At 47.1% G+C, this 26,963-nt stretch overlaps 1 protein-coding gene across 1 annotated transcript in view; it reads right to left on the reverse strand.

The window, feature by feature from the left end:
* The window catches only part of LOC137355542 (adhesion G protein-coupled receptor L1-like), a 392,986-nt gene extending 367,019 nt beyond the window's left edge, over positions 1-25,967 (reverse strand). Inside the window, exon 1 of the mRNA XM_068020788.1 lies at positions 25,901-25,967. Coding sequence (XP_067876889.1) covers positions 25,901-25,967 — 67 coding nt within the window. The remainder of the gene's footprint in view (positions 1-25,900) is intronic.
* Between the last annotated feature and the right edge of the window lie 996 nt (positions 25,968-26,963).

Consider the following 26,963-nt stretch of genomic DNA (forward strand, 5'->3'; position numbering starts at 1 on the left):
ACTGAATATTAATGGCTCAGTATGATGAACAGAGCCACTGTCGACTTACGGAGTCTGATCAATCGGGCAAGTATGAATCTGCCAGTAACCAGCTTTGTACCTGATGAGATCAGGGTCAATTCATTGCATTGAATAGAGGTCAGGATCAACGCTGTGATTCATGTAGAGATCAGCTGTGCTGAGTAAGTTAGGTGTAGACTCTAATGTGTTCAGTACAGGAACAAACCCGAATGTCCTCTCTGAGCTCATCTTGTCCATGAGACCCATCTCCTACTCCCTCACAGAAACAAAGAATGGCTACAGCACAGGAGGAGACAATTTGGCCTGTTGTGTCTGCACCGGGTCCCTGCAAGTGCAACTCACGCACCTTTTCCCTGTTGCCCTGCAAATATTTTCTCCTCAGATAATTATCCAGCTCTCTTTTGAAAGCCTCAGTTGAATCTGCCTCCGCTACACTCTCAGGCAGTGCATTCCAGATCCTAACCACTCGCCGCGTAAAAAGGTTTTTCCTCATGTCGCCATTGCTTCTTTTGCCAATCACCTTAAATTGGTGTCCTCTGGTTCTGGATCCTTCCGCCAATGGGAACAGTTTCTCCCTATCGACTCTGTTTGGACCCCTCATGATTTTGAACACTTCCATCAAATCTCCTCTTAATCTTAACCCTATTTCCACTAAACTGATCACCAAACTTCCCTTTCTGGCTCCCATGTTAACTAACAGTATTAACAGTTTTCTCTCAAAGTAATTTTCCTTTCTTCCTCAAATCTGCCATCACCACCCCTCTCTTCAAAGAAACAATCCTTGAACCCCTCCAACCTTTCAAACTACCACCCCATCCCCAACCTTTCCTTGAACATGTTGTTACCTCCCAAATCCTTCCCATCTTTCCAGGAGCACCATGTTTGAATGCCTCCAATCAGCTTTCTGCCCCTGCCACAGTAGTGAAAAGCTTTTACCAAAGTCACAAATGACATCCTATGTGACTGTGACAAAGGTAAACTTTCCCTCCTCATCCTTCTCTATCTGTCTACAGCCTTTGACCACACCATCCTCCTCCAACACCTCTCCACTATCGTCCAGCTGAGTGGGACTGCTCTCACCTGGTTCCATTCTTATCTATCCAATTGTAGCCAGAGAATCACTTCCCACTCCCGCACTGTTACCTCTGGTGCCTCCCCCCCCAGGATCCATCTTTGCTCCCCCACCTATTTCAAAACTACAGGCTGCCCCTCGGCGACATCATCTGAAAATACAACATCAGTTTCCATAGGTAGACGAATAACACCCAGCGCTAACTCATCACCTCAATTCTTGATCCCTCCACAGTCTCTCAGTTGTTCGACTGCTTGTCTGTCATCTGGTCCTGGATGGCCAGAAATGTCCTCCAACTAAATATTTGGAAAGCTGAAGTCATTGTCGTCGGTCCACGCTACAAATTCCATTCCCTAGCTACCGACACCATCCCTCTCCCTGACAACTGTCTGAGGCTGAACCAGACTGTTAGCAACTTTGGTGTCACATTTGACCCCGAGATCAGTTTCTGCACTGTTACGAAAACCTCCCATTTTAACTTCCATAACATTTTCTGATTTTTCCCCTGCCTCAGCTCATCTGCTGCTGAACCCCTCATCCATGCCTTTGTTATCTCCAGACTTGATCTTTCCAAAGCACTCCTAGCCAGCCTCCCACATTCTACTTGCCACAAACTTTAGGTCATCCTAAACTCTGCTGCCTTTATCCTAACTGGAACCAAGTTCCATTCATCCATCACTCCTATACTCGCCAACCGACATTGGCTCCTGGTTAAGTAACGCCTCAATTTTAAGATTCTCATCCTTATTTTCAAATCCCTCCATAGCCTTGCCCCTCCCTAACCTTTTAAATCTCCCCCAGCCCCAACACCCTCTCTGATCTCTGTGCTCCTCTAATTCTGGCCTCTTGCAATACTGCACTATTGGTGGCCGTGCTGTCAGCTGTCTGGGCCCCAAGCTCTGGAATTCCCTCCTCAAACTTCTCCACCTCTCTTTCCTCTTGAAGATGCTCCTTAACACTCACCTCTTTGACCAAAAGCATAGTCATCTGCCTTAATATCTCCTTAAATGGCTCGATGTCCAATTTTTGTGCTAATACCCCTGTGAAACGTCTTCGGACATTTTACTACGTTAAAGGTGCCATATGAATACAAGTTGTTGTTGTTATTAACCCTAATATTCTCAGTGCGTGATCAGACACTAATATTCTCAGTGCGGGATCAGACACTAATATTCTCAGCGCGGGATCAGACACTAATATTCTCAGCGCGGGATCAGACACTAATATTCTCAGCGCGGGATCAGACCCTAATATTCTCAGTGCGGGATCAGACACTAATATTCTCAGTGCGGGATCAGACACTAATATTCTCAGTACGGGATCAGACACTAATATTCTCAGTGCGGGATCAGACACTAATATTCTCAGTGCGTGATCAGACACTAATATTCCCAGTGCGGGATCAGACACTAATATTCTCAGTGCGGGATCAGACACTAATATTCTCAGTGCGGGATCAGACACTAATATTCTCAGTGCGTGATCAGACACTAATATTCCCAGTGCGGGATTAGACACTAATATTCTCAGTGCGGGATCAGACACTAATATTCTCAGTGCGTGATCAGACACTAATATTCCCAGTGCGGGATTAGACACTAATATTCTCAGTGCGGGATCAGACACTAATATTCTCAGTGCGGGATCAGACACTAATATTCTCAGTGCGTGATCAGACACTAATATTCCCAGCGCGGGATCAGACACTAATATTCCCAATGCGGGATCAGACACTAATATTCTCAGTGCGGGATCAGACACTAATATTCTCAGTGCGGGATCAGACACTAATATTCTCAGTGCGGGATCAGACACTAATATTCTCAGCGCGGGATCAGACACTAATATTCTCAGCGCGGGATCAGACACTAATATTCCCAGTGCGGGATCAGACACTAATATTCTCAGTGCGGGATCAGACACTAATATTCCCAGTGCGGGATCAGACACTAATATTCTCAGTGCGGGATCAGACACTAATATTCTCAGTACGGGATCAGACACTAATATTCTCAGTGCAGGATCAGACACTAATATTCTCAGTGCGGGATCAGACACTAATATTCTCAGTGCGGGATCAGACACTAATATTCTCAGCGCGGGATCAGACACTAATATTCCCAATGCGGGATCAGACACTAATATTCTCAGTGCGGGATCAGACACTAATATTCTCAGTGCGGGATCCGACACTAATATTCTCAGCGCGGGATCAGACACTAATATTCCCAGCGCGGGATCAGACACTAGTATTCTCAGTGCGGGATCAGACACTAATATTCCCAGTGCGGGATCAGACACTAATATTCTCAGTGCGGGATCAGACACTAATATTCCCAGTGCGGGATCAGACACTAATATTCCCAGTGCGGGATCAGACACTAATATTCTCAGTGCGGGATCAGACACTAATATTCTCAGTGCGGGATCAGACACTAATATTCTCAGTGCAGGATCAGACACTAATATTCCCAGCGCGGGATCAGACACTAATATTCTCAGTACCTGTACTGTACAAAACTTAGACAGTAAATTATAAGATTCCAAAATATCGCACATGAACACACTTCTTCCCAAGGACTGGAGGGCAATTATGTGGTGCTAGCATTCCATAAAGCACAGAGGTAGAGCCAGGAAACTCCATGTCCATTAGTCTCACTTCAGTTTCAGGTCCAATTGCTAAAACGGATAGTTAGAAATGAGTTATGTGATCGTTCTGAATGAGTCGGGGTAATTAGGGAATTGCAGCATGGCTTTGAGAGTGGCAGGTCCTCTCTCACTGACTGGAGTGAGCTTTTTGGGGAGATGATGAAATTGGTCGAGATTGGAAGCTTGACCAATATCTGTTTTTTTTATTTCATTCTTGGGATGTGGCATCGCTGTCACGGCCAGCATTTGTTGACCATCACTAATTGCTTTTGAGAAGGGGGTGACGAGCTGCCTTTTGAATCGCTGCAGTCCCTTTGGTGTACATACACCCACAGTGCTGTTATGGAGGGGGTTCCAGGATTTTGATCCAGCGATAATGAAGGAATGGGTGATATATTTCCAAGTCAGGATGGTGTGTGACTTGCAGGGCAACTTGCAGGTGGAGGTGTTCCCCATGCATCTGCTGCCCTTGTTTCTTCTAGGTGGTAGAGGTCATGGGCTTGGCAGGAGCTGTTGAAGGCGGCTTGGTGAGTTGCTGCAGTGCATCTTGCACAGGGTACACACTGCTGCCACTGTGTGCTGATGGTGGAGGGAGTGAATTTTTAAGCTGGTGGATGGGGTGCCAATCAAGAAGGATGCTTTGTCCTGGATGGTGTTGAGCTTCTCGAGTGTTGTTGGAGCTGCACCCATCCAGGCAATTGGAGAGTATTCCATCACACTCCTGACTTGTGCCTTGCAGATAGTGGACAGACTTTGGGGAGACAGGAGGTGAGTTACTCGCCTCAGGATTCCTAGCCTCTGACCTAAAGGCCTGCTCGAGTCCGGCAGAACCACATCCAACCCGAGCCCGACCCGGCTCGAGTCCTTCCATTTTTTTCCCCGCGCCCGACCCGACTGTCAGTTAACTTACCTGCCGTTTTTCACTTTGTTGCTGATCTGCACAAGCTTAAAATAACTGTAAAAAAAAACACCTTTCTATTCAAAAAATTACACGGACAGTGGGAGCCACCTACCTGTGATAGAGCATGTCCGGCCCGACCCGAGCCCGAACGCCAGACCCGGAAGTGCAACCTGACCTGACCCGAACCCGACACATGTCGTCGGGTCCCGGTCAGGTAGCACGTCTTTACTCTGAACTGCTCTTGTAGCCACAGTATTTATATGGCTGGTAAAAAGTTTCTGGGCAATGATAACACCCAGGCTGTTGATGGTGGGAGATTCAGCGGCAGTAATACTGTTGAATGTCCAGGGGAGATGGTAAGATTCTCTCTTGTTGAAGATAGGTATCGCCTGGCACTGGTGTGGCACAGATGTTTCCTGGACATTGATAAAATGCTGCTCACAAGGCTGGTGAACAAGGTTGGGTCCTTTGGGATTTGTGGGCAGGTGTTAGGATGGATAAGGAATCTGTTGCACTTGCCTGGATGGAAGCTGGCGATTAATAGTGGCAGCTCGAAACAGGCCACAACCACCAGCGCAGTGCTGCAGGGATTAGTGCTTGGACTGTTGCTCTACAAGTGGTCTGAATACAGGCATCGGGTAATATCTACAGGAGGAAGGAGTGTTCACCAAAATAGGTCATAGGTCGAACTAGGCCCCTCCCTACCTCTGTATCCTCCTCCAGCCCTACAACCCGCCATTTGCGGCTGTGCCTTCAGTTGTCTCAGTCCAAGCTCTGGAATTCTGTCCCTAAGCCTTTCTACCTCTCTCTCATCCTTTAAGACACTTCTTAAAAGCTAATTCTTTGACCAAGCTTTTGATCATCCGCCCGTAATATCTCTTTATGTGGCTCTGTGTCAAATTTTATTTGATAACGCTTCTGTGACGCATCGTGGGATGTTTTACTAGGTTAAAAGCGCTATATAAATGCAAGTTGTTGTTGTTGTTGTTGACCCTAATGTTTTCAATATAGGAAGAGACTCTAACTTGTTCAGTACAGGAGAGGACCCTAATAGGGTCTTGAGGAAAATCAGAAGCTGCTTCGACCAGTTTATTGGTGGGTTGCAGTGCACTCATGAGTGTGCGAAAAGTCTGTCTGTGGCTGTGAAAAACAGCTATCGGCTGGAACATTCACAAAACATAAAATCATAGCTCGGTGTCAGTTTGGACTCAGTTGCTAGCACTCTTACCTCTGAGTTAGAACGTTGTGGGTTCAAGTCCCACTCCAGAGACTTGAGCACAATATCGCGGCTGGCACTCCCAGTATCATGTCTATGGAGTGCAGCACTGTCGAAGGTGCTGTCTTTTGATCAGACACTAAACCGAGGCCCTGTTTGCCCTCTGGGCATAAAAGATCCCATGGTAATATGACAAAGAGGAGCAAGGGCGTTCTCCTCAGTATCCAGGCCAATAACTATCCCTTCATCAACATCACAAGAAAACCCAAATCATCTGATTATTACCTCACTGCTGTACAATCACAGCAGCACAGAAGGCGGCCATTCGGCCCATTGTGTTCGTGCTGACCCTCCTAAGGAGCAATTTGCATACTGCCGCTCCCCACGTCCCTGCACATTCATCCCCTTCAAATGTTTAGAAAATGTAGAAAGCTAAATGGAGGCCTGTCTGCCCATCGTGTCTGCGCCGACCGAGAAATGAATGACCCAGCTTTAATCCCATTGTACGCTCATTGGTTGCTGACTACTCTTTAAAAGTACTTCATTGGCTGTAAAGGCCTTTGGGTCATCCTGAGACCATGAAAGGCGCTATATAAATGCAAGTTATTGTTTATTTCTTTCTGCTGATGAACGCACGCAAAATGACGACTATGTGGCTAAGAGCTGGCGACCAGAATCCTGAAGGAGGCTGGACTCACACTGCATACAATATAACTAAAGCGAGCAGCACAGAGATGTGCAGGAATGTAGTGCAGAAGAGCCTCTCACAGACATGATTCTCATCACACCTCATTGTCAGTGACAGAGGGGTCAGGCCCAAGAGCCCTTCGGTATTCTGGTGCAATTAGCAGCCTCAGATTTCATTATGTTGGATTTAATGGGGATCAGATGACAGCTTGGAACGGAATGACACTTGAAAGAAATGATGGATAGCGTACAGCCTCAGCTCTCTGCAAAACAATGAATCAGAGAAAGGTGCGTTGCTGCCCGAGAGCGAGTCTAATGGTTGCTTTCTCACTGCAACAGGGTGCTGACAGGTTGCACCATGCACATTGCTTAACTCCTTCTGTACTCCTCAGCTTCTCAAATGTGAAGAAAGAACTTGCATTGATATAGCATCTTTCATGATGTGAGGGCAATAGAGTACTTTTTGAAGTCTAGTCACTATTGAAATGCAGGGAAAATGGCGTCAATTTGTGCACAGCAAGCTCCCACAAACAGCAATGCGATCATGACCAGATCAGCTGTTTTAATGATGTTGGTTGAGGGATAAATATTGGCCAAGGGACTGGGGAGAATCATAGAAGGAGGCCATTCAGCCATCGAGTCTGTGCTGGCTCTTTCAAAGAGCAATGTAGTTAGCCCCACCCCTCCTCCTCTTTCAAATTTTTTCTCCTTCAAATATTTATCCAATTCCCCTCTGAATCTGTTTGCACCACCCTATCCTTACTACCCATTGAATAAAAAAGTTTTTCTTCTTGTCACCTCTGGTTCTTTTGCCAATCACCTTAAATTTGTGCCCTCTGGTTATCGCCCCTTCAATCACTGGAAATAGTTTCTATGTATTTATTTAAACCCTTCATGATCTTAAAGACTTCTATCAAATCTCCTCTGCTCTATAAGTCTATCCATGTAACTGTAATCTCTCATTCTAGTAAATCTCTTCTGTACCCTCTCCAACACCTTCATGTTCTTCCTAAAGTCCAGTGCCCAGAATTGGACACAACACACCAGCTTAGCACAGGGTTGTCCAACATATGGCCTGCAAGGCAGGATCCGGCCTGTGGGTATTAACTGCACCCAGGGCTGTTCCTCATCCTTGCCGGTGTTCCGTGACTGGAAATGGGAAATTTTCTTGCAGACCGGCCTTTTTAAGAACAATTGCACTCTCACTTTCACAGCTGCTGAAGCAGGAATGCGCTTCCCAACTTTGACAGATTTAGGGTTTTCTGACTTTTTTTAAAAGCCTGCCGGAAAACCCCAATTTTGTCTGATGTTGGGAAGCGTGTTCCCACTTCAGCACCTGTCAGCTGCGAAACTTAACGCAATGTTTTTAAATAAACTGACCAACCATAAAGCTGCTGTGCTGAGCACTCCTGCTCAATGCAACTGTCAGAGAAAGGGGGTGGGGGTGAGAGAGAGAGAGAGAGAGAGAGAAATGAAGAGAGACAGGGGAACAGTGAGCGAGAGGGGGAAACAGTGAGCGAGAGGGGGAAACAGAGAAAGGGGGGAAGCAAAGAGAGAGTGGGGGGGAAGAGAGAGGGGGGAAGCAAAGAGAGGGGGGGAAGAGAGAGGGTGGGAAAGAGAGAGAGAGGGGGGGAAGAGAGAGGAGGAAGCAAAGGGGGGGGAAGAGAGCGAGTGGGGGAAAGAGAGAGAGGGGGGGGAAAGAGAGAGAGGGAGGGAAAGAGAGAGAGGGAGGGATAGAGAGAGAGGGAGGGATAGAGAGAGAGGGAGGGATAGAGAGAGAGGGAGGGATAGAGAGAGAGGGAGGGATAGAGAGAGGAGGGAAGCAAAGGGGGGGGAAGAGAGCGAGTGGGGGAAAGAGAGCGAGCGGGGGAAAGAGAGCGAGCGGGGGAAAGAGAGCGAGCGGGGGAAAGAGAGCGAGCGGGGGAAAGAGAGAGAGCGGGGGAAAGAGAGAGAGCGGGGGAAAGAGAGAGAGCGGGGGAAAGAGAGAGAGCGGGGGAAAGAGAGAGAGCGGGGGAAAGAGAGAGAGCGGGGGAAAGAGAGAGAGCGGGGGAAAGAGAGAGCGGGGGAGAGAGAGAGCGGGGGAAAGAGAGAGCGGGGGAAAGAGAGAGCGGGGGAGAGAGAGAGCGGGGGAGAGAGAGAGCGGGGGAGAGAGAGAGCGGGGGAAAGAGAGAGCGAGGGAAAGAGAGAGCGAGGGAAAGAGAGAGCGGGGGAAAGAGAGAGCGGGGGAAAGAGAGAGCGGGGGAAAGAGAGAGCGGGGGAAAGAGAGAGCGGGGGAAAGAGAGAGCAGGGGAAAGAGAGAGCGGGGGAAACAGAGAGGGGAGATCAAAGAGGGGGGAACAAAGAGGAGGGGGGAACAAATAGGAGGGGGAACAAATAGGAGGGGGGAACAAAGAGGAGGGGGAACAAAGAGGAGGGGGAACAAAGAGGAGGGGGAACAAAGAGGAGGGGGGAACAAAGAGGGACGGGAACAAAGAGGGGGGGCAGTGAAAGAGGGGACGGGGGGAACACAGAGAGCTAGGACGACACAGAGTGGGGGAGGGGAACGACACAGAGAAGTGGGGGGGACACAGAGAGGGCGGTACACAGGGAGAGAGAGAAACGGAGAGAGATCAAGATCACTCCTGACAGATGGATATCTGTCCAGAATATGCTGCATCTCTACCTCAAGTGTGCGGGTGGAGACTGACTACTTTTGTCAGCAAATCAATGCCAGATATGTCACTAAATCAGTTTTCAATATAGTGACGAGAAAGTAAGTCAATAAATTAGTCTTCTCATTTAAAGCTTCTTCATAAAAATGCACATTTGTTGTTGTTTTTATTAGTAAGATAAATTTTAAAAATAAATAATAAATACATTTTTTAATTATTTATTTTTAATCTTTAGAAATTTGCTCACCGGCCCGCTGGGCTGTGCAAAAATTGGAATGCGGCCCTCCGCTCGAAATGGTTGGACAATCCTGGTTTAGCATAACTTCCTGGCTTTTGTACTCTAGATTTCTATTTATAAAGCCCAGGATCCCATATGCTTTATTAACTGCTTTGTTAAGCTGTTCTGCCACCTTCAAAGATTTGTTCACAAACACCCAGGTCTCGCTGTTCTTACACTCACTATAAAATTGTACCACTTAGCTTACATTGCCTCTCCCCATTCTTCCTACTTAAATGTATCATCTCACCCTTTTCTCCATTGAATTTTGTCTGCCATGTGTCCACCCATTTCGCCAGCCAGTATCTGTCCTCCTGAAGTCTATTTTCCTCCCTGTTTAATACATTTCCAAGTTCTGTGTCTCTGCAAATATTCAAATTGTGCTCTGTCACCCCAAGTCCAAATTATTAATATAGATCAAAAATAGTAGCGGTAGTGGTCTAGGGATACCCCAAATGATGGGCAAAAATCTTCTCCTTGAAATAGCCAGGTGCTCAGACAAGTCCCATGGGTGAACACAGAACACTCCCCTCCAGCTCTCCATCTGCAGGAGGCCCAAAATGCTGGAGCGTCCACTTGGAATTTAACCTTGGAGTTTGTGCTCAGCCCCATTCAGCTCTCGCTAACCCTGCAAGCCAATGGCCTAATGGCTCGGGCTGGGCAAGCAGCAGGAATCTCGTCAATGACCCATGCCCCTAACCTGCATGGCTTCAGCTGTTATGTGGAGTGTTAGCCTAGCAAAGCGCGTTGGGATGACCTGAGCTCGTGAAAGGCGCTATATAAATGCAAGTTACGTTCTTTGTTATTTCCTTGATTTGTGTCCGAGGAACAGCTGCACACCGGATGCAAAGAAAGAGGAATGTACTCCCTGATCTTTAACATATTTTTCCAATGATACAGCCCTTGAGGACTCATGAATTTCCCCAGGAACGTCAAGCGCTCTGAGCCACTGCTCAGCCCTTCAATGATAGGTGCTTAACTTTAGGACTGAGACGTTTGCAATGTCTACTGTCAGTATCAATCTCCTACAAAGCCCATTTATTCATGAACGGAATCTCCGCCTAGGTGCCTGCTGGTCAGAGATTCTGTTCGAGCAACTCAAGCTCTTAAACTTCCTTTAGAATGTTTTCCTTATTTCTGGAGTGGAATTTGGGTAGCAAACCTTTCTCCCCAACAGGAAAAGGCTCAACTATTCCCTTATTCACTGATTGATCAACCCCACCCAACAAGCACTCAGATCCCAAACCCCTTCGCTCCCAAAAACACACCCAGTTCACTCTGAAGCCAATGGAACATTCGGAACGCCTTCCACATCTCCAATCTGTGCTGCTGCCAAGTAAAGCTCTGCGTCGGCAGAGAATCCTCGGATATTTCTGCAGCATTGTGATAATACGACAGCAAACCAGAAGAAAATGTTCCCCATGTAATAATGTCCGCTAGGTGTCCTGCACTGTGTGCAATTTTTGATAAGATCACTCACAATCTTGCCTCAGAATCTTCTCGACTCAGAGGTTCCGGGTTCAAGTCCCACTCCAGGGCCTGAGCACAAAAATCTAGGCCAACGCTGCAATGCAGTACTGAGGGAGTGCAGCATTGCTGGAGGTGTTGCCTTTCAGATGAGATATTAAATTGAGGTCCCCTCTGCTAACACTTGAGTGGACATAAAAAATACCATGGCACTATTTTGGAGAAGAGCTGGGGAGTTATCGATCTTGAGGTCATGAAAGGCTCTACAAATGCAAGTGTTTCTTTTGTTGTAAGACAGAACCTCAACAATCAATGGTGATAAAGCCATTGCCATCGTGTTATAATAATTAATATCTGTCAGCTGCTCCTGAGCTTTCCTTATCTTTTATTGTTGTAGAAGACAATCCCTGAATTCTTGAGTTCTGCTTGGAGTTTAGTCTCTTTACGCTACTCAGTCGGTTTAATAAAACAACTTCTGGAGCAGATATCACCAGTGAAAAATACAGGCTCACCCACAGGAACGCAGAAAATCTATTGCTGGTGGGGTACAGGCTGCTCAAGATGTGAACGAGTGCTGGTGGAGATGTCTCAGAAGAGCCTTATTAACTCTGTGAACTCTGTGACTTGTTTGATGCAGCAAGGCAACACGGGTACAGGTGGCACTACTGAGGGAACGTAGGCAAAAGCCAGAACCACACTGGGCAGGGACACCGTTCACCAACCCATCTCCCCCTCAAACCAAATCAGCAGCAACCCCCAGCGTTGGCACCAAGTCTCAATAACAAGTAGCAACATTGAGCACTGACACAAGTGCCTTCTGTTGTAATTCTCTGTGTATGCTAACATCTGTTTATCTGCGTTAAAGAGCTTTCCTTTATATAGCACTTTTCCCATCCGCAGGATATCCCAAAATGCTTCAGAGACGTTTGAAGAGCAGTCGTCATTGTTATGTAGGAGACGTGCGAGTCAATTAGTGCACAGCAAGCTCCCACAAGCAGTGATGAGGTGAATGACCAAGAAGTCCACTTTAGTGGGTGTTGCTTGAGAGAGGAATATTGGCCCTAGACACCAGGACAGCGGCCTTGGTACTTCATCGAACGGTCAGCCTCGCTTGTTAGGTTAAACCCACAACCATTGCCCCTGAGGCAGGAGTGACCAAGGCCGCCACAGTGGAATCGGACTGAGCCATGTCGGGGTTGCAACACTCCAGGAATTGAGGATCAAACTTCAGGACACTGCTGTGGGCGACCCTGGGAGAAAATTCAAAGGGGCGCAAAAATTTGTGTTCTTTGTTTCATTTTCTATAAACATTTTTGCTTATTAAACATAAAGGAGATAGGGGGATAAAAACCTGCAGTCAAGAATCATCCAACTGAGTCATGAAGAAATGCTTCGCTTTTCCATTGGCTGAAGGAAAAATGGACTTGTTGAGCGGCCAATGAATGGAGTGTTCAAGTGGAGCAGTGGAAGGTTGGAGGTCATGTAATTAAACCTTCAGGAATACATTCCACCAGAGCTGCTGTACCCTTTTCCATTTCTGTATGCTGCAAACTAGTACAAACTGATTCATCTCCAAATGAAGCTGACAATGGGAAACTAGCCTAGAATTACAGGCCCAAGACGTGTGAAAAGTGAGGGGCATTGGAGTCAATGATGCCATTTTCTTCAAAATGGAAGCAGCAGAAACAGCTCCCCCCGTGGCCACGAACACAAGCCACAGGTTCCCAGGCTTGGCTGCCAGTCTTTGCTGAGTTGGTTAATCTCAGCTGGGGCCTAAGTAGAGTCATAGAGAGATACAGCACTGAAACAGGCCCTTCGGCCCACCGAGTCTGTGCCGACCAACAACCACCCATTCTTTTCTGTACTGCAAACTGTCCTCTTAAACCCCTCTCCCCTGCACCCTCCCCTCCAACTACAAGTGTGAGGAGCTCACGGATTCCTTAGACACTCAGACTGAGATTTGAGCTGCCTCTGCCACCTTCCTCTCTTCCTCTAGTCCACTGGGCCAAACTTGCTCTAAGGCTCCCCTTGCCCTAGCCCCGTACTTGCATTTTTCTCAAGTTTCTCTCCTATCTTCCCACATGCCCTGTCCTAGCTCACCTTGTCCATGAGACCCACCTTGTGCGCAATCAACCCTATTCCCTCTGAACTGCTGACGACCCAACTTCCCCTCCTGGTTCGCATGTTAGCTGATGTTGTTAACGGTTCCCTCTCCTCGGGTGTTGTCCCTCTCTCCTTTAAATTTGCTGTCATCACTTCTCTCCTCAAAAAAAACAACTATTCACCCTTCTGTTCTTACAAACTACCGTCCCATCTCCAACCTCTCTCTCCTCTCCAAAGTCCTTGAATGCATTGTCACCTCTCAAATCTGTGCCCATTTTTCCTGGAACTCCGTGTTTGAATCTCTCCAATCAGGTTTTCGCCCTGCTACGGCACCAAAACAGCTCTTAATGACATCCTATGTGAATGTGACAAACGGTAAACTTTCCCTCCTCGTCCTTCTTGACCTATCTGCGGTCTTTGACATGGTTGACCACACCATCCTCCTCCAACACCTCTCCACTGTCGTCCAACTGGGTGGGACTGCACTCACCTGGTTCCATTCTTATTTATCTAATTGTAGCCAGAGAACCACTTACAATGGTTTCTCTTCCTGTTCCTGCAGTGATACCTCTGGTGTCCCCCAATTTTCTATCCTTGGCCCTGTCATATTTCTCATTTACACGCTGCCCCTTGGTGACACCATCCGAAAGCGTGTTAGTTAGTTGCCACACGCTGACAACATCCTACACTACTCACCACCACCTCAATCAACTTCTCCACTGTCTCTAAATTATCAGACTGCTTCTCCGGCATCCAATACTGTATGAACAGAAATTTCCTCCAATTAAACTTTGGGAAGACTGAAGCCATTGTTTTCAGACCCTGCTACAAACTCCGTTCCCTCATCACTGACTCCATCCCTCTCCCAGACAATTGTCTGAGGCTGAATCAGAATGTTCGCAACTTTGGCGCCGTATTTGACCCAGAGATGAGCTCCCAACCACATATCTGTGCCATCACTAAGGTGGCCTATTTCCACCTCCGTAACATTGCCCTGACCCTGTCCCTGCTTCAGCTCATCTGCTGCTGAAATCCTCATCTATGCCTTTGCTACCTCTAGTCTTGACTATTCAAACACACTCCTGGTCGGCCTCCCACATTCTACCCTTGAGGTCATCCAAAACTCTGCTGCCTATGTCCTAGCTCACACTGAGTCCTGTTCACCCATCATCCCATGCTTGCTGGCCTACAACGGCTCCTGATAAGGAATGCCTCGATTTTAAAATTCTCATCCTTGTTTTCAAATTCCTCAATGACCTCGCCTCTCTAACTCTAATCTCTGCCAGCTCTCCAACTCTTGGAGATATCGTGCTCCTCTAATTCTGGCCTCTTAAGCATCTCTGATTTTAATTGCCCTACAATTGGTGGCCGTGCTTTCAGTCGTCAAGGACCTAAGCTCTTGAGTTCCCTCCTCAAACCTTTCCACCTCTCTACCTTTCTTTCTTCCTTTGAGATACTCCTCAAAACCTCCACTGACCAAGTTTTTGGTCATCGGCCCTAATATCTCCTTATGTGGCTCGGTGTCAAATTTTATTTTATAATGCCCCTGTGAAGCACGTTTTATTATGCTAAAGGTGCTATATAAATATAAGTTGTTGTTCTCTCTGTTCCTGATTGCTATCCTGTGACGCCTGCTGCAAGGTTTGTGCGCGTCAAGCAAGGACAGGCACACACAAAGCTGTGCAGGCTCTCATAGTTGAATGGCGTGCTGACATGCACTGTCCTCATCCATCTATGCAGAGGTGACAGGCACTGGCAGTAAGCACCATTCTGCACCTGCGAACAGACTTGATGGGCTGAATGGCCTCCTTCTGTGCCATAAGTGACTATGACATCAATGGCAAGAGGAAAAGAGAAGAGTACAAGTCGAAGAGGAAGGTGAGAGAAACAGTGCAACTGTAACACCTGGGGGAGAATGGGGGGGTGGGGGGGGGTGTGGGGTGGGGGCTTGAGGAGAGAAAGAGAGGGAGAGAGAGAGAGTGAGAGAAGGGGCAGAGTCACATCATGAGGGAAAGAAATGAAGGGGAGAGAGAAAGTGAGAGGGACGTGGGGTCTGGGTGAGAATGAAAGGATCGGCCAGCAGTCCAAAATTCGGAGCTGGTTCCAGTGAGTGCGGCTAGCAGCCCTTCTGTGGGACAGGCCAGGCCAAAGCACTTTCCACAGCTTTGCTCTCCCTTCCTTTCCCCAGCGGTGCCCTCAGGCCTTTTGCTGGAGACTCCAGCCCTGATTAACTTGCTCAACTGGCAGATTACTACAGGTTTATTCCCCTCCGCGATTCCAAATTACATTCTGTAATGAGCTCAGATTTTGTTGAAGCAAAATCACAGCACCTGCAGCGTGTTCGGTCCGCGGGCTAATTACATGATTGAAGTCCTTTAAATTTCACCAGTGCGATAAACATGGTAACATACAACTGACAGCCATGTTAAGGCTCTATTAAGTTCTACAATGGAACACTGGTAATCTCAGCACTCCCCGAATCCCATTGGGCCAACAGCTTGTCAGAAGATTAGAGCTGGCAGAGCTCATGTCACTCAGCAGTGTTTCAAGGGCCAGTGTGAATACACACAGTATCATTTGATGTCACAGTCACCAGGAGCCGAATCATTTGGCAACTCCTCGATGTTTTTATTATTCAGGGACCAGGCCTCAGAGACCTGGTGTCAAGCAATCCTCCCAAAGTGACTGCCTATTTTGCAGTGTGCCCTGACAGCAAACAAGTCTTTAGCTAAGCCTTAGAATCTGAAGACGCAGGGTTCAAACCCCACTCTGACCTCTGGGTTGACAGTGGGATATTTGGCCCTGGTGGCTGAGTGTGACTGACCCTGCCCCTCCCCCGCCCACCTCATTGTATGGTGTTGTGGGAGCCCTACTGGCTAATTAAGGATGGCTACTGCCAAAGAAGGATTGTGTTCATGTCATGGCCTGTCAGACTGGGCAAATTCTTCCACTATTTCACACTGTTCTCTAAGGGAAGTGCGTGAAGATACAAAACAACAAGATGAATTGTCAAATGCTGTCTCCTACATGTTCGGGGCTTTGGTGTTCCGGCTGATGTTTCTCTCTCAAACCAACATCACTAAAACAGATTATCTGGTCATTATCACATTGTTGTTTGTGGAACCAATGCAGCAACTCACCAACGTTCCTTTGACAGCGTCATACAAACCCTCAAACTCTACCACAAGGGGGTCCTACCTTTTGGCATGGGGTGGGGGGGGGGGGGGGGCACATTACAATTTTTGTCCTACAGGGGGCCAGTGAAAAAATTTCGAAAAGATAAAGGGATTAAAAATTTATCTTACTGTCTCTCTCTCTCTCTCTGTCTGTCTCTCTCTTCCCCCAGCCCGCTCTGTCTCTGCCCCCCTCAGACGCTCGCTCTTTACCCCTCTCTCTGTCTCTTCCTCGCCCCCCATGTTGCTCTCTTTCTGTGAGTCCCTCGCTCTCAGCTCTCCACTGCCCTCCCCACTCTCCACAAACGTGGATTATAGCAGCAGGCTGTGAATACCGCCTCTCCACTGAGTGCAGCCATATTGTGTGGGAGCAGGATCCTAACAAGTCTATAGCTGTCCACCGAGGTGCCTGACATTCCCGCAGTTTGCACCCATGGGCTGATGGAAATCTTTGGAGGGCTGGACCGTGGGCCGTATGTTGGACAACCCTGCTCTTCCATGTAGAAGAGCAAGGGCAGCAAATACATGGAAACACCACCACCTGCCAGTTCCCCTCCGAGCCACACACCATCCTGACTTGGAACTATATCGCTGTTCCTTCACTGTCGCTGGGTCAAAATCCTGGAACTCCCTTCCTAACAGCACTGTGGGTGTGCCTACACCAGATGGAGTGCAGAGGTTCAAGAAGGCAGCTCACCACCACCTTCTTAAGGGCAACTAGGGATGGGCAATAAACGCTAGCCTTGCCAGCGACGCCCACATCCCAAGAACAAATAAAGAAAATCCTTGCTGTGTGCAAATTGGCTCTGTGTTTCCTACATTACAATAGTGATTACACTTCAAAAGTACTTCATTGGCTATAAAGCGCTTTGGGTTGTCCCTAGACAGTGAAAGGTGCGAAGAAATGAACGTCTTTCTTTAGGCAGAAATGGGCCAGGTGTGCAAAGGGATTCAGCCACCTTACCGTACTCCAGCCATTTGTTTTACTTCCAGTTTATTCATCACTCCCTCTCTATTTTTCACCTTCATGCGCCCAGATACTTCCCTTGTGTGGGACCTCACCACACCACATTCTCAGTCATTCACTAAAGTCCAGGTAAAATCCCACATACTGGGCAAAGCTCCCATCCTGCCCAACTTCCAGCCAATCTGGAGTGGGTGGGGGTTCATGTTATGTTGATTCCACCAATCACTGCTATTTCTGGGATTATTCAATAGGTCCTTCCATGGATGAAGTGATGTCTAATGTCACAGTTTCCTTATTACTGCCATAGCAACACTAAGGAATATCAGAACGCAATTAGCTTCCAGTTAGTAACAAGTATCCAACATGCAATTGGTATTCAACAACCATAAGTTGCATTTTTATAGCGCTTTTAATGGAGACAAATGTCCTCCACAGGAGGTTAATCCGACAACAATGGATACTGTGCCAAAGCGGATTTTAGGACCAGTACTTTAGCTTGGTCACATAGGGAGGTATTAAGGAGCATCTTAAAGGAGGAGTGGGAGGGAGCAGGGTGGAGAGGCTCAGGAAGGGAATTCCAAAGCTTACTGCCCACATGGCTGAAGGCAAGGCCGCCAACAAAGTGGGGGATGCACAAGCGGCCACAGGTGAAGGATTGCAGGAACTCCTGGAAGGTTTTCGGGCTGGAGGAGGCGACAGAAATAGGAATGAGGCAAGGCCACGGAAGGATTTGAAAACAAGGCTGAGAATTTTAAATTGAAAATGTTGTGGGGCCGGGATGATAGATGAGTCGGACTTTTGGAGGAGCTAAAGCTTATGGAGTTTGCCGCATGGGAGGTCAGCCAGTAAAGCATTGGGATAATCAAGCTTGGAATAACCATGATGGACGGGCTGAGGCAGGGAAAGCGCAAACGATATTGTACAGATAGCAGTAGGTATTTTTTGTGATGGAGTGGATTAGGGGTCAAAGGTTGGAGTTTGGGGTTGCCAAAGTTACGAACAGTTTGCAGGAAGGGGGTTGGAATTGATGGCAAAAGCATGGAATTTGTGGCAGGAGCCAACGACAATCGTCCAGAAACTGCTGCCCAAATATCACCCAGTTTAATTAATTACTGAACGGTCGTTATAAATGCTGTAAATCGTCTAGCAACTTGTAACGAGGAAGAGACACCCCGTGAACTGCCACAAGTTACTGGATGATATGCACTGCTCCGCTGTTAGCCTCACGGAAATGGCAGCTTGCCGTGCGTTTCATGCAATTGCTGCATTTGACTGCCAATCAAATTTACCGCAGAAAATTATGGCTGGTACTTAACAGTATAAATACCTTTTTTTTAAAATATTGAAATTTATGCTCTCGCACTAACAATCTCTCCAGCCCACAAAGGGAACAATTTAAACTTTGTACTCTCATTCCTGCTAGTAGTAAATTGTGAGAGATTAAAAAAAAAACTTAACTTTAATTTTTTTTTAAACTTTCCTTTTTATTCCCCCTCTCTCTCAATTCAATCTTTCCTTTCCTCGCTATTTCTCTCTCTGTACCTGATCTGACTCTAATTCACCCTATTTTCTTCTCTGTCATTCCTCTGATTCTCTCTCAATACTTAAATATGATCGGTTGAGCAGATAGACTTTTAAAAAATTCTTTCAAGGGATGTGGGCGTCGCTGGCAAGGCCAGCATTTGTTGCCCATCCCGAATTGCCCTTGACCAACTGACTTGCTCGGCCATTTCAGAGGGCAGTTAAGAGTCAACCACATTGCTGTGGGTCTGGAGTCACATGTAGGCCACACCGGGTAAGGACGGCAGATTTCCTTCCTTAAAGGACATTAGTGAACCAGATGGGTTTTTACAACAATTGAGGATAGTTTCAGGGCACCATTACTGACTAGCTTTCAATTCCAGTTTTTTTGATTAATTAATTGAATTTATTAATTACATTTTAATTCCCACCAGCATTAGCCTGGGCCTCTAGATTACTAGCTCAGTGACATTACCACTATGCCACCATCTCCTATCAAGGTGTTGTTGTTTACCAAGGTCCTAGATGCCTTTTTGGGTATCATTGGAACTTTTACAACCATTTGAACAGGAAGACAGGGTTTGACAGCCTTTGACAGCACCTTCCAAACCTGCGACCTCTACCACCTAGAAGGACAAGTGCAGCAGATGCATGGGAACACCACCACCTGCAAGTTCCCAGCATGCCACACACCAACCTGACTTGGAACTATATTACTGTTCCTTCGCTGTCGCTGGGTCAAAATTCTGGAAGTCCCTTCCTAACAACACTGTGGGTGTATCTACACCCCAAGGACTTCAGCAGTTCAAGAAGGCAGCTCACCACCACTTTCTCAAGGGCAGTTAAGGATGGGCAATAAATTCTGTCCTAGCCAGAGATGCTCATATCCCACGAACAAAAAGAAATCTTAACCAAAGGACATAACGCTGTTTATGTACAGATGTTAGAAGCTCCTCCCTCTCCCCATTCACACTAGCACGGAGACCACTAGCAGAGTGGGTGGCATGAAATGGAAAGGAAGGGAGCTCCAAAATTCCTAAACCATTAGCTATGGTAAATGTGCTTTTTTTTTGTCAAAGGCATCTTTGGGAAAAACAAACATTCATTATACTGAGGAGCTTGGATGACCCTGTGTGTCTCAGTACACTTACTAACAGGTCAGAGCCCAGAGTCAACCGTGTAAATCAGTTTCATTCAACTTCACTGAATGGTAATTACATCATTCATCCTGTAAATCTCTGCCTCCGTAACAACCCATGCAAAACCCATGTGCTACTTACAGTAATTCACCACAATGAGTCTAAAAGCAACTGAATGCATTGTTAATTACTTAAACACTATTCTGCGGCCTTTCACACTCCAAACGCCGATTAATGAAACTCGGCTGTATTCGGGATCTACCCTTCCTTCACACTGTTCTCCTTCAATTTGTGTGTGCATGCATATGTTCATAAGTGTGTGTGTTTGTGTTCCTATGAATGCATAAGTCTATGAGTGTGTGTGTGTCTGTGTGAGTGAGTGCACAAGAATGAGTGAGCAAGAGTGAGTGAACGATGTCTGTGTGTGTGCCTGTGTGTGTGCATGTGAGTGAGTGAGTGAGTGAGAGTGTATGTGTTTAAATGTGCATGAGTACATCTGTATGAGTATGTACATGTGAGAGTGTGTAGTTGTGAGTGTGTGTGTGTGTGTTTGTTGGTGGAGGGAGTGGTTTGGTTTGCACATCATGTTTCAACTTTTAGCTGGTATATGTGTTGAATGAATTGATTCAAACACCCCATCTATTTCAGAAACGCACTCAGAGTGCAGGTTACTGTGGGGTCCAGTTGCATATTGAAAGAGAGGTAGGTCAGATTCACTGCTTGTCCTTTCACTGTATAATTTACTGAGCAGTGCTGCTGATAAGGGAGACGCTGGGTGGTGGTGTCATGGGGTGTGGGAGGATTTTAGTTTTGCGATGAGCTGAACATAAACCTCGGGAAGTTAGGAGTTCTGATGTGTTGAGCCATTTCTTGCTGGTCCCACCTCCTCTGATAAAACCACTCACTTATTCTGGGTTTTCCTCCAATCACCTCTGGCCCTTTCACAAATCATCTATGCTCTTTGTTCATCAAACCTCCAGCCAATGGAAATAGCCTCCCTTTTTGAACTCTTTCCTTCATAATTTTAAACTCCTCCAGCAAATCTCCTCTTAACCTTCTCTGCTCCAAGGAAAGCAACCCCAGCTTTATCTGTCTATCCGCATAACTGGAATCCCTCATCCTTGGAACCAATCTCTTCTGTACCCGCTCCAAAGTGTGTAACACTTGAACATCCAGCCCTGGCTGAGATTTGTGAACTCTGGAACGGTCAGGAATCAAAGGCGAAAATCTGATGATTTGTAAAGGTCTGCCACATGCCGAGTGGAGCTGGGATATGTGCACTGTGCCCTGTTGAGGTTATCACTGCTGCTTTCTGAATTTCAGTGGGGGCCCAGTCTTTAGGAAGAGTAGGGAGTCATTGGCTGGAATTTGACCGACCACAGGGTGACAGGCTGGGAGGTGGGTGGGCTGGTAAAATGCTGGGTAGCCGTGCCAAGACAGCAGTGGGAACGGGAGTGGCTCAGCTACTGTGTTGGGGATGGGGGGAGGCGGCCGATTTGAAAATCACAGGCCCAATTAAGGGCCCTTTTTCCGGGCCGCCAGCATTTTCCTGGTGGCAGAGCAGCCCCATGCCACGTGGGGAGGCCACCAGCTGCATTGAGGTATCCTCCCAGTAGCGTTCTGGGGTGGAGGGGGAGGGGAGACATCAAAGCCAGAGGCTCCATGGCCCAAGGATGTGGGGGGGGGGGGGGGAGAGGGGGCACCAGTGACAAAGGCTGCCCCCGCAGCCCCGACACTGCCGCTGGAGGGGTTGCCCCTCCGATAGCTGGGGCCTGCCTGCTTGATTCCGGCAACGGAACAACTATCTGCCGATCCTGCCTGAAAATGGAGGCATTCCTGCGTTTCCCCTGGCTGCCTCAGCAGTGGCCACCTCCCTCAACGGCACTGCCGAGGCTGCAGAACCACTGGCCCTCTCATTGGGTCAGCAGCATGGGAGGCCCACCCGCCTTCCTTACCCTGCTCGGTCTTGATTGCCTGGCAATATCGCAGGGAGGGGGGTGGGGGGAACCAGCTTTCTGCCTGCGCGTGGCAGCCACCCGAAAAGCTCCCCGCCATCGGGACATCCCAGCTTCTGCGAAGATCCCACCCAATGATTCAGAGGCTGTGGGTTTGGCCTTTCACTCCTATTCTACAACCACCAGGGGAATCTTCATTTGTGCGTCAAAAAACAGCTTCCCCTCAAGCATCAGCTCCTCACAGCAGATTGGAGACTGGATAGGGTGCACCCTACCTTGTCAATTGGCAATTATCTGATCGGAAAATAAAAGGTAGGGATTCTGTTCCTGAATGTACATCACTGTCATGGGTTTTGAACTGTCATGCCCGCCATCCCCTCAACACTTTTTGATAAACTCTAGACTGCGGACAACTGACAGAGAGCAGAGAAGGATATTTAATTGCCGTGCATCCAGTCCCAGTCTGTTTAATCTTGATAATAAACAGCAACAGAAATAGCTGTATCTGTCCTCGAGAGTTTGACACTTTGATTACAGTCCATGGGCTACCTGTCTGAATGTTGATGAGACGGGGACTGTGCAGTCTGCATGAACGTCGGGGAAACGCAATGAGAGCACTTTATGATGCTGTCTGAGGGTCAAAACTACACGGGCTGATGCTCGGCCTTTTCTCTCTGCCAATTATCCTAAATGCACAGCTTTTGGAATCATAGGAGGTCATCTGGCCCAACAAGCCTGTGTTGGCTCTTTGAAAGAGCCATGCAATTAGTCCCCCTTCCCCACAGCCCTGCCATTTTCTCCCCTTCAAGTATTTATCCAATTACCTTTTGAAAGTTCCTATCGAATCTGCTTCCACTGCCCTTTCAGGCAGCGCATTCCGGATTACAACAACTCACTGTGTCATAAAACTTTTACCTCCTTGCCTCTCCGCTTCTTTTATTTATTCTCTTAAATCTGTGCCCTCTAGTTACTGTCCCTCCTGCCCATGGAAACAGTTTCTCTCTATTTACAGTCAAAATCCTTCATGATTTTCAACATCTCGATTAAAAGGGTACAACTTGCTGAGTTTTGTCACTTTTGAGGCTGTGTGAGGATTGAACATGTCCCACAACCTTGGAGGAGAGAGAATTAGAGATGGCACGAGATCCAGCACTCACAAACTCACCATGCTGAACTGCATGAACAAGGGGGAGGGGGATGGGTGGGTTTGCCAACCCTCCAGTGTAGTCACGGCACCCCCAGGAATGGAAGATTAATCTCCAGGAGGCTGCTGAGAGCAAACCTGGGAGAAAAAAAAACTCATGGGAGCCTTAAATAATTGGCATTTTTTTTTTTTAAAGATTACTTTGAATACGTTTGTTTATTAGTTATAAAGAAGAAATTAAATGAAACGAGACCACTGGCAGAGAGAGAACACTGATGGAGAGAAAGGACTTTTGTCCCACAACATTCCATCAGGATTCACACCACAAGGTTAAAGGACGGTGTTTGTAACTAGTACACCTTGCTGCTCACAGGAAGAAAGAATTAATCCTGCTTCAATCAACAACATTGTGGGAGGAAAACCCACGGGATCGGGTGAAAAGCTGTTTTTACGCACTGCGCCAACACTACTCTCCTGTGATTGCAATAAGTATAACAGAACAGAGTGTAAAAGCATAATGATGCCCCTTTCCTGACAGGCGGGTTAGGCTAAAGCTGCCCCGATTGTGTCTGCCAGCTACAGGGGGCAATTGCCAATGTCTTAATTGCATCAGGTTACTGCATTAACTGAGCCCCGAGCCTCCACGGCACCGTACGTCATTGAATGCACCAGACCTGCAGAAGGCTGGGTCACGCTCAAAGACAGCAGCATCATCTGATTATTAGATTAGATTTTTTTTTAGATTAGAGATACAGCACTGAAACAGGCCCTTCGGCCCACCGAGTCTGTGCCGACCATCAACCACCCATCCATACCAATCCTACACTAATCCCATATTCCTACCAAACATCCCCACCTGTCCCTATATTTCCCTACCACCTACCTATACTCGTGACAATTTATAATGGCCAATTTACCTATCAACCTGCAAGTCTTTTGGCTTGTGGGAGGAAACCGGAGCACCCGGAGAAAACCCACGCAGACACAGGGAGAACTTGCAAACTCCACACAGGCAGTACCCAGAATCGAACCCGGGTCCCTGGAGCTGTGAGGCTGCAGTGCTAACCACTGCGCCACTGTGTATTTTCCTGCCCGTTAAGCCTGCCCAGCGATTCCTTCGGCTCAATTAACTGCTGCAAGTTGGCAGCGGATGCCTGTTTTAAAACCAAACCACTTGGAACAGCCACACCGTAGGACAGAATGCAATGACAAGGAGGTACAAACAGGTATGAGCAATTCATGCCGGGCTCAGACTAGAAACAAGCTACTGAAAAATTCAACGTGCTGAATGGGCTTATTAAATCCAGAGATTTGGTCAGATCCAGAGCTGTTCTGTCCCGTGGAAAGGTGGCAGCCTGTTCATCGGGTTAACGCCAACTGAGTTCCTCAACGCCACGCAAAATGACACTTAAATAGCGAAACCCTGCAAAACAGAGCAGGAGCTCCAACTGAAAGCAGAGAACCGTCAAGCATTACCAACGAGAGGTTATAACCATCAGGAAAGGCTGAACAGACTCTCAAGAAAAGGAAAGGCGGAGGGGTGGTCTAATCGAGGTCTTTAAAATTATGGGAAGGGAACATGGGTACAGGAGGAGGCCATTCAGCCCGTCGAGACTGTTCCGCCATTCAATAGATCATGGTTGATCTGCGACCTAACTCCACATACCCACCTTTGCCCCATAAACCTTAATACCTTGGATAACAAAAATCTGATCAATCTCAGATTTAAAATTAACAATTGATCTCACATCAATTGCCGTTTGCAGGTAGATGCAAAGAAGATGTTTCCACTTGCGGGGAACCCCAGAACTAGGGGCCATAAATATAAGATTAGCAAGCCATTAACAAATCTAGTAGGGAACTCAGGAGAAACTTCTGTACCCAAAGAATGATTAGAATGTGGAACTTTCTACCACAGGGAGTAGTTGAGGCAAATAGCATAGACACATTTAAAAGTAAGTTAGACAAACACGAGGGGGAGAAGGAATAGAAGGATATGTTGATAGGCTGACATGATTTAAGGTGGGAGCAGGCTTGTCTGGAGTATGGATGAGTTGGGAAGAATGCTCTGTTGCTGTGCATTTTATGTAATTCTGTTTGATACCACAGGGAGGTAATAAGGACACTTGTCCCGGGGTCTCCCCGTCACAGTTTCTGCTGTTTATAGCTCTTTGGCTCCATATAAGGGTTCATTGGATATTTAATTATAATCTGCGTCACCAAATACTGACTGCTACAGAGGACAGTTAATGCCTGAAGCTGCTTTAATATTACACCAGACCTGTGCCAGCGATGGGGCCTGCAAGCCAGCTCCAATCCGCACACACATTTGTCAGGAGTTACTAAAGCCCACTGCCAGAAAGCCTGACAAATTCCATTTGAGTTCCTGTCACGAGCAGCAGGTGGGAAGCTCAGTGCCTCTTGCGAAGCATAACCGCAGCTTAACATTTTTCACTTTAACTGGAGAGCACCCTGATGATTGAATTCAGCACATTAAACTCTCTATGCCACCAGGAATCAGCTTGATTGCTGAATTTGTTAAATGTCGCACTGGGGGGAAAGAATTCAGTGCGTGAGTTGACACCTGATCCTACAAGTCTCACAAGGCCACAGAGCCAACCCACTAGATTCTGACACAAACCGGGTGACACAAGCTAAACCACACAGCCCTGAATCACTCAACCCTCTCAACACCACCCCCCCCACCCCCCACGATTCCACCAGGCCACCGCTCTGTCCTCTTGACAGCAGAATGCAGGAACAAGAAAGTTGCTCAAAGTATAGGCTTTTATACCTTAGCAAAAATAGTCAAACATGGTGGGAAGCCTGCAGCTCTACCATTTACAACCTCCCCGAGTGGCGACTGTCATATCTGAAATACATGGCTTATTCCAATCTTTAAATACAGCCTTAACCCAAAGCCGCTCACTAGTCCTTCAACATGCATCATGCCTTACCTTCTGCAGGTGTTGAGCTGAAAAGTGTGATCCAGCAAACCCAAAGTGTCCACCAAAGGGAGCCCATTGTCTTTAGTTTGGTCCTCGTGCACTGCCCAGTCCTCAGCTGAAGTCTAATACTGGAAGCTTGTAAGGTTGGGACCAGAAATCCTCAGACCTGAGATAGAAAAAAAAGATGAAGAATTAGACTTTAACCAGAGGTCAAACTTGTTGTCCAAGCAGGCAGATTGTACTCAGTGAGGGGAAAGACAGCATCTCTGTTTAAACACCTTACAGTCACTCCTCTCATTGCGGGTGGTACACTGGAGATCTCTGCTCAGACATGCTGAGCTATGAGACTTGGTTTGTTCGACTGACAACAATCTGAGGGCACTCAAGGTTGTAAAAACTATTGCTTCATTTACAACCCAAGACTAGAAGACAACTGAAGATGAGGAATGTTATACAGCCAGCATAACTTGTACATCCAAGAACTAAACATGACTTCATCATTGCAGCATCCAATGCTTTATTGAGGCTAAGGTTTTTGTCTCGATATTGAGCTAAAGGTTTTTTATTGTACCACCCTACCTGAATATAATTCTAAGTGCTTCTTACTTTTAGTTGAAAGACATAATTCTGGGTATCAGCCCTGAGTTGGCACATTGCCGGTTGTAACTTTATGCCCCTTGTTCTCCAAATAACAAATTATAAGCTTTTGAAAAAAGAAACTAACATGGGTCATTTAATGTTAGAGATGCTTCCAAGAGTTCTCAATCCCAGCCATCACCCCCTTCCCCCAAAACCCCAACTTAAGCCATCCCTTCTGTCTGTGCCCCGGCCTTGAGTTGGAAATTTCTTTACAACTTGGGCGTTGGGGATTCCCAGCTGCTCTGGATCAATTCTTTGCAAGTATGAGACAAAGTGACATCTCATGGTAATTTTGGTTACCTCTGTGGTGGGACTACAATACCCACAGTGCACCAGGGTAAGCCATGTCACATGACAGACGGGTGGCAAAGACTCAGTGAGTTAGAGCTGACAATTTCTGTACGTGTAGAGAGAGGCATTAAGGTTTTTACAC

Source organism: Heterodontus francisci, chromosome 43, assembly GCF_036365525.1.
Source record: "Heterodontus francisci isolate sHetFra1 chromosome 43, sHetFra1.hap1, whole genome shotgun sequence".
NCBI lineage: Eukaryota > Metazoa > Chordata > Chondrichthyes > Heterodontiformes > Heterodontidae > Heterodontus > Heterodontus francisci.